This window comes from Sciurus carolinensis, chromosome 11 (genome assembly GCF_902686445.1).
Source record: "Sciurus carolinensis chromosome 11, mSciCar1.2, whole genome shotgun sequence".
Classification (NCBI taxonomy): Eukaryota; Metazoa; Chordata; class Mammalia; order Rodentia; family Sciuridae; genus Sciurus; species Sciurus carolinensis.
Window position 1 is genome coordinate 11,934,577 of NC_062223.1, and position 12,360 is coordinate 11,946,936.

Genomic DNA, 12,360 nt, shown 5'->3' on the forward strand with positions numbered 1-12,360 from the left:
CCCACTTTCTCCCTCCAGATTGAGGAAGGGAAGACCTTGAGGAGGGTCCCTCTGCAACCCCCAGGACACTGTTGTGGAGATGCTGAGACAGGCCAGTGTCCACGGGAGCAGCGTGGGCTGCAGAGCAAAGGGACGCTGTGGATCCTGCACAGGAGTCTCCCCGTTTGGTTCCAGTTCCCCTGTGTGCTCACCCCAAATCTCTCTTCCCAGGAGCCTGAAGAGGGCAGTGGGCTGGGCCCTCCTTCCCCCACAAGCCTGCTGAGCTGTCTCCCAGTCCCTCCCACCCCTTGCTGTCCCCTGACAGCAGGTTGTGACGTCGATGAGGGGTGTCAGAAGAGACACTTATTTGGAACTTGGGTGGGGTAGCACCCTGGTGCCTCAAAGAAGCAGCCCCTTCTCCCCAGGCAGTGAGGGTGGGGTTCCTGTGGGGCTGCAGTGAATGTGCTCTGACCTGGGGGAGAGGGAGGGAGGGTTTCTTTCCACACTTTTGGCCACGCAGGCTCCCTGGCTTTCCCGTGTGTGGGGAATGTGGCTCTGGTGGCCTGTTTCAGGTCGTGGTTGGCATCATACTGGGTGGAAATGTTCCCCTGCTCTGGAAGTTTCCTCCTCATTGTGGGGAGTGTGGTGTCCTCAGACCCCTCCCTCCTTGAAGCCCTCCCGTTGGCTCTGACCCTCCATCCTGCCTTCCAACCCCCACCAACACATCTGTGGTCATTTTTCTTCAGTTCTCAGGACTTGCTTGTTTCACTTTCTCTCCTCTCTCCCTGAATCATGGGGATTTTGGAATGTTCCCCTGACCACAGATGCCACCACATCCTCCTGAATGCACACTGAGTTTGACCTCTCTCCCCTCCAGCTGGTTTCCATGTCTAACTGTCTCTTGGAAGTGTGACCTGCACTCCTTGGAAGATGAAAATATTTATGTGAACTTTGATCTATGTTTTCCCCTCCTTGAAGCCTTGGGTAGGTGGAATTAAGGGAAAACGAAACTCAAAGCTAAATAAAAGGAGTCTGGACATCTAGCCAGCAACACACAACACTTCTGGACAGAAGGATGGCTTCGGTGAGTCCTCAGAAAGGGTTTTAAACTTTCATTTTAAAAGCAACAGTGACAGTCTGTTAGCAGGAATTATGGGTGCTGTCCTTGTGGGCCAGAGCTCAGGTAGGGAGGGACAGGGCAGGTGGGGGGCAGGTGGTCTGCAGGTCTGGGGCTCCCACACAGCAGGAAAGGAACCCTGGTCTGAGTCTAAGAGCCCAGAGGCTTCTGGGTCTCACAGCAGGTGGGTTTGGGTTCCCTGAGCGCTGGCAGCCCCTGACACCTGGCTGAAGGCTTTGCTTTACCCAAACCAGGCTGCAAGAATCACCTTGTGAAGGAGGAAGCGGGGACTGATATTCCAGCTGAGATCAGAGGGGAGTGTGCAAGGGGGGTTAGATTCCAGAGATGTAGTTCTGTTTTTAATTTAATAAATCCCACAATAATATGTGAATGTATTTTCCTTGTTGAAGAAACCAAATCAGAAAATCCAAGGGAGGTCACAGAGGAGAGGGACCAGGGGTGGGAGGAGGGGAGTGAGGGGAGTGTTGGGGAGTGACATGGGCCAAAACACACTGCACCTGGGTGTATGTGTGTACAGGCGGCGCACACGCATCATGTGTACAAGTGTAATGCACCAGTAATAACTTGTGGAAAGAGAATAAAATAAATAACGGAAAAAGAAGCCAACAGCAAGTCGAAGCCATGGGCATGAAGGACGGTGTCTCCCTGGCCTCTCCTTCCCTTGGGCAGCTGGGGCTGCGCTCTGCCAGGTGCATGTCTGTGCGGTGGCTCGTGCACACAGCTGCCTGTGAGTGCTGCTTTCTAGCTTTGCATGTTGTTGTAGTTTGTACTGGGTTCCCTGAGGACACTTCATCTAGACACGCTTCAATCTTTCCCTTTCCTTAAATGTCTTTACTAGAACCAGTTTCACTATATGTGTGCTTATTCTTTTTTTTTTTTTTCAGTACTAGGGATTGAAACCAGAACCTTGTGCATGCTAGGCAGGTGCTCTACCGCTGAGCTACCTCTGGCCTTTTTAAACTTCATAATGAGGCCATGTCTCCTTCGGTTGCCCAGGCTGGTCTCAAACTTGTGACCTCCTGTCAGTCTCTCAAGTCACTGCGATTACAGGCATTCTAGAGCACTGCCGGAAGTTATTATCATTTTGAGCTCAAATTAGCCCATCTTTGGTTGTGATGACTCTTGATCCTTGTTGCCAAGGACTTTAAATTCCACACTATCACCCACCAGACTTCCAGGGAGCTGGTATCCTCATTCTCTCTGCAGCAGCTCAGCTCCCTGGCAGGGGGCACTGGGCCCAGAGGCCTGACTCAGTTGAGTTTGAGGAGGGTACTGGTTGCCTCAGAATTTGCCAGAAATACAAATCACTCATGCAATCTTCAGAAGGGAACCGCTCTCCCTTTGACTCCCAAACACATCTTGTCTTTCTTTGCCTGACTTTGCCTGGAGCCCAGACTCCAGCTGCCCCAGCTCCTCAGGGCCCTCCTGGGATTGTTCAGGCATAAATGTTGGAAACCCTGAGATCTCGGTTTCCATCTGGCTCTTTTGATCTCTAGCCAGGTTCCCTAACCATCCTGAGACCCAGTCTTCTCATCTGTCCAGGAGGGTGGTGGTAGTTCTTATTGAAGGAGTGATGGACAATGGGGGGTCACATGTTCCCCAGTGTTTGGCATGCTGGGCTCTGTACGTGGGACTCTGGAACTCACAAGCATCACTCAGACCCAGGCCCATGACTGGTGGCCCTTAAGGAGGCCTTTTAGACTCCTTGGGAATCACATGGTCACGTGCAGATACACACAAGCTCTCTGCATGGAATGGGCTCTCTGCAGCTTGTGCACATGCCTGCCCACACTGCTGTGCTGCAGACCTGCTGCCATGGTCCCTCAAGACAACCTTGCCATCTCCTCCTTGTCCTTGAGCACCTTTCCAGACTAGCAAGCCCACGGTCAATGGAGAGGCTTCCCACTTGTGTGAGGAGAGGTCTCTCCACCATGTTTCCAACAGGTGATGAGCAGAGGGATTCTGTAGACCTGGGCTGGGGCTTCTAGTAGGTCAGGTTCTAGAACATTCCATGCGAAAGGCCACCTTCAATCTGTGCCTGCTTTTTTCTCTTGCAGGGTGGAACACAACTAAAAGTTGGAGACCTAATTGAAATTTCTCGCTTTGGCTATGAGCACTGGGCCATCTATGTGGGAAAGGGCTATGTGGTCCATCTGGCCCCACCAAGTAAGCATGGTTTCTCTGTTAAACTCCAGGGCTGAGACCAGGAGTATGAGCACAGGCACAGTTATGTGCTGGTGCTCAAGCCGGCTGGCAGAGCAGGCACTCAGTGGGCATTGACTGAATGAATCTCGCTGTCTCCTTCTGGCTGTATCTCCTGCTAGTCCTCCTCATCAGTGAGTTCGGGACAGAACATTGACCTGTGTCCATTTAGAGTGGGGCTCAGTGCCAGGTGAACCCCCTGTAGTTGATAAGCATCCCTCCAAAGATCCAATACCCTGTGTATGTGGAGTTCTGGAAGCTCACACAACAGAAGGAGTCACTCCTTCCGAGGGTTCACACCTGGCTGCAGGTGCAAAGGGCAGTGGTGTGGGCCTCCACCTCCCCAGCACCAGTCTGGAATCCCGGCCCCTCTGCCTCCTGACTGTGGGACCTGACGAGTGGCTGCACCTCACTCAGCCCAGCGGCACCTCAGAGGAGCAGGGTAGGACTTCCTGTCCCCAGGCCACGAGGGAGTGACATGAAGGAGGCCGTGGAAACCTGGTGCAGGGCCTGGCGGGTGTGGAGGCCGCCTCCCTTCTGTCTGAAGCATCCTGGCTTTAAGGGGCACGCTGAACCCCACTCACCTGCACAGAGGGTCACTGTCCAGTCATCAGACTCCCAGCAGAGCTGGTGTGGATAGCCCCTGGGTGTGTGAGCACAGGCAGGTTAGAGGATCTGAGCGTCTGTGGCACCTATGCCGTCCACACACTCCAGACTCTGAACGGAAGATGACAGAAGCTCAGCTCACAGCAGTGGTCACAGCCCGGGGTGGACAGCGTCATTGAAGGAGGGCATTCTCCCCGAGTCTGGCCACCAGGAGCCCGCCCTCCTTAGGCCGTGCTGCTGCCTGGGCTCCCTGGTGGGCCTAACCCTGGACAGCAGGTCCTGCTCACAGGAGAGGGAGGGCTGTCCAGCTTAGAGCTGGCTGTGGGGAATCAGGACAGTTCCCTGTTAGGGCTGCATGTCGTGGGCCCTTTGTTCTTGTTGGTTGCAGCCCTGAGGACTGAACCTGGGTGCTCCAACACCGAGCCCCACCCCCAGCTCTTTTTAAGATTTATTCTGAGTCAGGGTCTCACTGCATTGCTCAGTTGGCCTCAGACTGGCATCCTCCTGCCTCAGCCTCCCGAGTGTCTGAGATTACAGGTAGGTGCCCCCACACCATGCCTGACTGTGGGGTTTTGGTCTACATTCCGTCTTTGGTCTTATTTCCATTTCTGTTAAAAATCCCCAAGGTTACTCTTGATCCCTGGATCCCTGACCCCTGGATCCCTGGATGTTTGTCCTTCAGGGGACTTTGTAGATGGCAATCCAGGACTGACAGATCCTTCACATGGTTCAACTGAGTACAGTTTTGGTGGCTTAGTGCTCGTAGAGATCATCTGAAGAGCAAGTGGCTGCTGACAAACTTCATGTCTCTTGAGAACACACCTCATGTAGGGAATGTTATTAGTGCAACTAGGTGGAGAATAATACCAAGTGTGGAGAGAATATTCCAAACCAGGTCTGCAGCAACCCAGAGTTAACCAGTTGATTTGGGATCTGTCTTCACTGATTACATCTCTTTGCTCATACAAAGTACCCAGATCCATCCCTTAGATCTTTAACATTCTGGGTTATGACCCTGGGTTCATTTTCCTAGAAGCAGCGTTTGTCCTCAGTAAAGGCTTCACTTCCTTTCTGTTGAGCATTTAGGCTATGGAGGACCTTTTTGTTATGGAATATTGAAGCTCAACTGCTTGTGTTGGGCTGCCTTCCTGGCAGAGAATTTAATGTATTACTAGAACTTTACTGAGGCCTTATGGGATTATTGGTCAGGGATTTTTCTACTTCAGAGACTCTCTCTCACTTGAGTGAAAAGTGTACTAAAAAAACAATGGCATCCAGAGTTTCTCCTCATACTCCACTTTGGAAGTTTTTGAAAAACTCACTTACAGAGGAGTATTTTATGCAAAATGATGTCAAGGTGAAATTTGTTTGGCATTTCAAAGTCATATGTTGTTATTAGGGGTGAGTGATATCCCAGTCTGTAGCTGCCAGATCCTTAGATTGAAATCTTTGTACATCTGATTACCACAAATAATGAATAATCCAACGAGAAAGAGAGAGAGAGAGAGAGAGAGAGAGAGAGAGAGAGAGAGAGAGAGAGAAAGATGGATTCCAGTAGGTCCCATCACCCACCACCAACTGTATTATTAGTATCGTGATTATTTTGGCATTGGCACAATGTCATTTTGAACAACTGTGCTTTAAACCAGGGTAAAAGCTGGATACATTGTTACAAAGTTGATAGGCTTTTCCAAGAACTCTCCCCCAGTTAAATACGATTGATGCATTTGCCAGACAAGCCCTGCCCGTTGGTCTGTCCAGTGTGCACAGCTGCCATCTGCCTCCTCTGTAGGTCCTTCCACAGAAACACGCCATGTGCTCACAGAGTTCCATTGACTCTAACTACGGGTTCAGTGAGGGTCTTCATAGTATATATGAAGGAATCATTTTCACTTTCTAATTTTAGTTCTGCATCATCCAACACTGGACTCTGTATCTGCCACATGAATCTCATGGAAGGAACTAATGATAGAGTAAGTCCAGGACCTGCCCAAGTCAGGTCCCATGACCAAGATTTCCCAGGTACAGGGCAGGCAGGAAGTCCTTACAGCCACCTGAGCCAGGCCTGGTGTACTGCTGCCCTCCAACGCCGCCCCAGGGGGAATGAGGCTGGTCGAAGACGCCATCAAGGGAGGAGGCCAAAACTTTCTGAAAACCACTTACTTACTCTCCCCTTTTGGCAGTGAGCTGTCTGGCTCAGGGCCTGCTCTGAGCCACTGTGTCCCTGCCCAGCCTGAGTGCACTGTTTCCACAGGTGAAGTGGCAGGGGCTGGGTTGAGCAGCAGCATGTCCGTCACGGCTGACAGAGCCATAGTGAAGAAGGAGCTGCTGTCCGTGGTGGCCGGAGGAGACAAGTACCGGGTCAATAACAAGCACGATGACAAGTATGAGCCACTGCCACCCAACAAAATCGTCCAGAAGGCAGAGAAGTTGGTGGGGAAGGAAATCCCCTATTCAGTGACCAGCCAGAACTGCGAGCACTTTGTGAACGCGCTGCGCTATGAAGTTTCCCGCAGTGACCAGGTGTGTCCTCAGTCTGTGTCCCCCTCCCTGCAACCAGACCATTCCCCAGCTGACAGGGGCTGGGCACCTGCTGTGGGATGGCAGTGCCACCTGGGATGGAGATGCCAGAGGTTGGGGATCCGGGAAGCTGGCAGTGAGCAGTGGGATCCAGGGGAAGAGGAACCTGGTCATGTCAGGCATAGGAAACTCTTCAGATTTCTTGGGCCGCTGCTCCCTCTCCTTCCTCTGCCAGGGTAGCTCTGCAACCTGAGAGCAGCCACAGCCTCTGTGTAAATGAACAGGCGAGGCCGTGATAACACTTGGTTTATTTTTTTATTTATTTTTGTACAACGATGTGGCAGGCTAGATTTGACCAATGGGACTAGTCTTGGATTAGCAAGTCTTTGTTTAAAAGGACTTGAAGTGCTGGGACCGTAGGTCAATGGTAGTTCACTTGCTTAGAGTGCATGAGACTCTGAGTTCAGTTCCCAGAACCACAATAATGAATGAATGAATAAATAAATAAATAATAAAAAAACAAAACAAAAACCAAAATCTTTGACAAATTATGTTATACATTTTCAGGTGACAATCAAACATTTCAAAAATCATGAATGTAAAATATTTATAGGTGATGTAACATTGTGTATTTTGCATCCATAATTCCAGTACAGATTTTTCTTGACAAACCTGGTGTTGCACAATTGGCTTATTTAACATGAAAAGTGTCTTCTGCATAATTTTAATGGGCAAGCCTGTGTTACTGTAAACCTGTCAGTCAAAGCAGACAATTGTTCTGGTCAAAGACTGACAATTTGCCAGGGATATTGGGGCAATGTCCTTTCCGCAGCCTCCCCATGAGTGTCTGATGCTTTAAACACCCTCGGGTGTGTCTAGTCTTCCTCCTCCTCGACTCCCACTTCACGCCTGAGGCTCAGTCCTGCGTCCATTCCCTCTGACCAGGCACCTCCTGCCCTCTTTCCTAGGTGGGCTGACCTTTGGGATTCCCCCTCCCTGCCCATGGCCGTTCCCTCTGTGATGTGGATGACGAGGACAGGGCCCTTGGGTCTTCCCTGAGCTGCAGGTTCCTTGTACAAGTATCTCTGGTCAGCGTCCTGATGTGACCCCGCCCCCTGTCTTCTGTTGCAGGTGACTGACGCACTCACCATCGGTGCTTCCTCACTTCTCTTTGGTATTGCAGGATTTCTCGGGACGATACTGACCAGAAGCAATCACTAAAACTAATAAGTCCATGGCATTATCTTGGTGGCACCAGTTAGCTTGGGGGAGTTTGAGCAAATCGGTGAAAGTAGTTTGGCCTAGAGAGTTAACTCTTTGTAATCACGAGCACTTGATTTCATGAAGCTGAATCAAAGCACAGGAAGCTTTTTCCTGAGGGAGATGCTGCATCGCCCAAAATCTATTAAAGAACTGGTTGCACAATGTCATAGTCTCAATGTTTGTGTCCCCTGCCACCCCAAATTCATTTGTTGATGCCCTCACCCCCAATATGATGGTGTTTGGAGGTGGCGTCACTGGGGGGGGTCACTAGGTTTGGAGGAGGTGGTGAGGGTAGGACCCCTGTTGTGGGGACAGTGTCCCTGTAAGAAGAAGAGACCAGAGCTCTCTTTCCCTCCCTCTGCCATGTGCAGGCTTAGCGGAAGGGGGCCAAGTGTGAGCCAGGGAGGTCTCCAGACACCAGACCTGCCACACCTTGGTGTTGGATTTTTCAGTTGCTGTGGCTTCAGTACAGTTCGTCCCTTAGGAACCCATGCTGTAACACAATTCCCCTTAAGAGTTGGGACCAGATTAATATTAAGAGGCGGGACCAGGATCAATCCATTCATATGGATTAATAGGTTAATGGGTTGGTAGTCTGGTGGGTTATCTCCAAATGAGTTTCCTATCAAAGCCACCTTGGCTCCGTGTCTTAGCTTCTCCGTGTCTCTGTCCATGTGATTCCCTGCAAAGCCTCAGGACTCTGTCAGCCAGAAATACATCTCCAGATGTGACCTGTTGTCCTGGGACCACACCATGAGCCAAAACAAACATCTTTTCTTTATCTTTTACCCAGTCTGTGGTGTTTTGTTATTAGCCCCAGAAAACAGACTAAGACACCAGCCTCCAGAATCGCACTGCAAGCAGAAGTCTGTGGTTTAAGCCACGCCACCTGCAGCACACTGTCACAGCCTGTGCTGTAAACACGGACTTGGCCCTTCACGCTTTCCTGCTTCCTTCCTCTTGGAGGGTTGTTTCGTTTCGTTTTGTTTTGTTTCAATGTATTTAATGCTGTGGAGACATGCAAGGGACAGAGGGGAGACCGAGCTAACTGATGGGTAAGAACGGAAACCATCCGTTCAGCCAGGGCTGGAACCTTGTTGGCTGGAGTTGTGTGGAAGAGGCTTGGCCTTGAATGTGACCCCATCACCAGTGCCCCCTTCTTCTTGCCGCTCTTGATTTCAATAATGGTCGGCATCACTCTTCCCCTCCACTCTCCATGTCTCACTCCTGCCTGGTCTCTTCTGCCCCTCGGAGCTCCTGCTTCCTGCCACATCTGCTTGCCGTGACTCTTGGGCTCGGATCCCACACTCCCGTCTGCTCTGCTCTCCCTGCCCTAGACCAGCGCCACTGTGCTCGGCTACCATGTGCTCCCATGCTAGTTCCTGGGACTATCTATTTGGCCAAGTGCAACACGCAGCTTTGCCTACCCATTGGCTGCTCTTTCATCACATGATCCCCTGGGCAATGAGCTCTGCCCACTGCGGTCTGTCACATAATTCCCACCTGGCCACAGAAGCAGTTTCACTAGGAGAGGATTGCGGGTCAGTCCAGGTCCATGGCTAACACTCCTGGTACAGGGGCAGTGGAGAATCAGGTAGTGGGGTAAATCTGACTCCAACTTTGGCCCCTCAACAACTGCAGAGAGCTTCGATCTTGTACTAGAGGAGATTCATTGTCTGGAATTAGCAACTGGAGCTCACAGTCATAAGATCTGATTCCCCAAGGTAACACTGTTATTTGTAAAATAAAAAATGTGTGAATCAAACTTATTTCCTTTTTTTTTTTCATGTATCAAACGCTCCTTTTCTTAGCAGGTATCAGGAGTGGTGAGACAGAAGCAAAAGTGCTATGTCCCCCCCAGCTCATTCCTCCCCTGGCCAGACCCCTCTGTCTGTGCCTGTGGTGTGGAGAAAGAAGATCAGCTCCTGTGACTACTGTGCTTGCAGAGCCAGTTGTCATTTTTTCTTTTTATGCAGTGTGGGGATTGAACCCAGGGCCTTGCACATGCTAAGCAAGCACTCTACTACTGCGCCATATCCCTAACCCGACAGACCCAGTTCTGGGAACCTGAGTTTGTCACCCACTATAGCAAATTGTCTCGACCCACAGGACTACAACGGGAACCTGGAAGGGGGAGCGGGGATTGGGAGAGACAAGAGACACGAGAAATGGAGACAAGACAAAAACCTGATCAAGTCTCGTTTATTAAGGAAGTGAGTCCAGTTTATATTAAGTACAAAAGCCAATCAGAGGAAAGTAAGGAAGTATACTTGGCCAATCATGAAGCACCACGCAATCTAGCCTGATACACGCATAGTATTGTCTCACAGTTACATGTGCAGGAGAGGCACGCCCTGCCAGTATTTGGCAGGCGCCATCTTAGCTCAACATGTGGCAAGGCGGGGGTGTGGCCTGCCGGCTCCGGACAGCAAATCACGGTGAGCTATCACAGGTCACACACACAGCTCTATAATAATACTGATCCACCCGTCTGAATGAGTTCATGTTAGCTCTTGCCCAAATCTTGCCCTCAGTTAGTGAAACCATATTTCAGAGCCATTTATTGAACAGGTGATCACCAAGGAGTCACTGGGACATTCATCCATTTTGTCCTGAAAGCTGAATGAAGATACAATCCTCTGTCCTTCTGGGTGCTGTAGCCATACCTCACATGAAAGCTTCACTCAGTGCAGATTCTGTACTCAAATATCAGCATTAGGCAACTGGAAATCCATACAGATGCTGGCCACACCAGATGCATTCAAATGCCAATCCTAAAGGCACAGCTCCAAGCCTGACTCCTGTTCTGTCACCTCAGAGTTGGGGAGTCTCTACAATATTTTAGCCAATCCACATTTTATAACTAATAGTAATTTCACCTGGGAGATGTCATTTTCAACCTCCAACTGTGCTGGGTATCAAGTCCTTAATTTTTCCAAAGAAATTCCATCTCCAAAATTCAATTTACTAACTAGAAAAACATCTGGTGATCAGATGTTGCTATAGTTTGGATAAGAGATGCCCCTATCCCAGGAATGTGTTAATGCAGGAATGTTTGGAGGCACAATGATTAGATTGTGAAAGCTTATTCAATCCATACTGCTATGACAGAATTGATGGTGCTGTAGCTGTAGACAGGTGGGGTGTGGCTGGAGAAGGTGGGTCACTGAAGTCATGCCCTGGAAGGGTTGTTCTTCCCTGAGAACCCTTCCTTCTTCTCTCTTTCTCTGCTTCCTGGCTGCCATGAATGGAGCAAAGCTCCTTCATCATACCCTTCTGCCATGAGGTTCTTCCTCGTGTATCAAAATTAAGCGCGTGTAAAATTAAAATTTAAAAAATGGATCCAAATACTTTTAATTCACATGATTTAAAAAGGTTCAACTTAAATTGGGTAAACTAATAGGAGTAAAATGCCTTTGAAATTAACTCGCAAGTTTCTAGGTGGTCAAACTAATAAAATGTTGATGTTTATAAGTGTCTAATATCAATTGTTTCTAGGACTTTTCTTCAACAGGAAAGAACTGGCAAATACTGTTCAATACTGTTCATATAGACTCATGAAACAATATATGTAAGCTTAAAATGATATTTAAGGAAGTCAAAGATCAACATCAGAAATAAAACACTTAAGATTTGTGAGGGGCCACGCCTTACCTCAGATAAGGCTCTGCCTCCCAACTTGCTGCATGTTAGAGTTGCTCCAAAATGAGCCAGATTCAGGTTATTTAAAGTTAAGGTCAAAGGATTGGTTCTTGCTGTGGAATCACTGTGATCTCAAACAGGGGATATAATATAGAGCTGAAATGCTCAGCCAAAATTCAAGATAGCTATTATACAAGCTAAACGTACTTTTGCTCTTGCTAATTTCATTTTGTAAAACTGTTACCTGCTAGTTTTACAGAGGTACTGCTTCAAGAACACATAACCTAGGTAACTTGTGATAATAAGCCATCACCTCCAGAACAGATAGTATGTAGTGGTAACCTTTGGTACTAATACAGACTCCACTTAAAGAAAAGGGTAAATAACTTGTAAAGTTAAAGCCCAGTACTCTTACTTTATGACTGGTGAGACTGGCTTGCTGGATGGTTAAGATCAAACTTAAAGATTGAAATTAAATACAGAGACCAAGAAAAACCACTATTTGGCTCTTGCCCTCAGTCAGCCTGAACCCAGGGAACAAGAGGACTTTTCTAAGGAGTTTTGCAACTCTGGGTCACATGACCTCCCGATCAGGGAGATTGATGAGACCTCTGGAGGATGAAAAGCCAATCAGTGGCACCTGCTGCAGAGAAGGGTCATTGGAAAAGGGTGACATCCCTGATGCTTCCAAGGGAAGCCATCACATCAAGGAGACCCTACCTAGCAAATGGCACTATAGGAGCTAAGAAGCTGCTCTCAAGTTCCCCACAAGTGACCCCTGTGGGAACTCAGCTGACTCTTAACAAGACAGGAACAGGTCAATTTGACCAGCTTGATCTTAGACACCTAGCAAAAGAGTTAAAACCAAAATATAGCCATTCTTGGGCATTTAAAAGAAGCAACAGTTTCATGTAGCTTAAATAATACACTTGTGTTAGCCCACTAGAATAAAGACTGGAAGCTACAAAAGAGAGATTCTTAGGCAAATGTGCCTGATAACTACCAAGAGA

The 12,360-nt window shown here is 48.9% G+C and overlaps 1 protein-coding gene across 1 annotated transcript; it reads left to right on the forward strand.

Moving 5' to 3' along the window:
- The first annotated feature begins 920 nt into the window (after window positions 1–920).
- LOC124959921 (phospholipase A and acyltransferase 2-like) lies at window positions 921–8,460 on the forward strand. The gene is made up of 4 exons (XM_047518402.1): window positions 921–1,063; window positions 3,175–3,283; window positions 6,180–6,448; window positions 7,577–8,460. The coding sequence occupies exons 1-4, from the start codon at window positions 1,055–1,057 to the stop codon at window positions 7,664–7,666; spliced, it is 477 nt and encodes a 158-aa protein (XP_047374358.1). The 5' UTR covers window positions 921–1,054; the 3' UTR covers window positions 7,667–8,460.
- Window positions 8,461–12,360: the final 3,900 nt, after the last annotated feature.

Bases quoted from the DNA above. Each gene is read 5' to 3' on its own strand.
- LOC124959921 (XM_047518402.1), top strand. The intron at 3,284-6,179 runs GTAAGCATGGTT...CTGTTTCCACAG, and splicing joins GGTCCATCTGGCCCCACCAA to GTGAAGTGGCAGGGGCTGGG. The intron at 6,449-7,576 runs GTGTGTCCTCAG...CTTCTGTTGCAG, and splicing joins AAGTTTCCCGCAGTGACCAG to GTGACTGACGCACTCACCAT.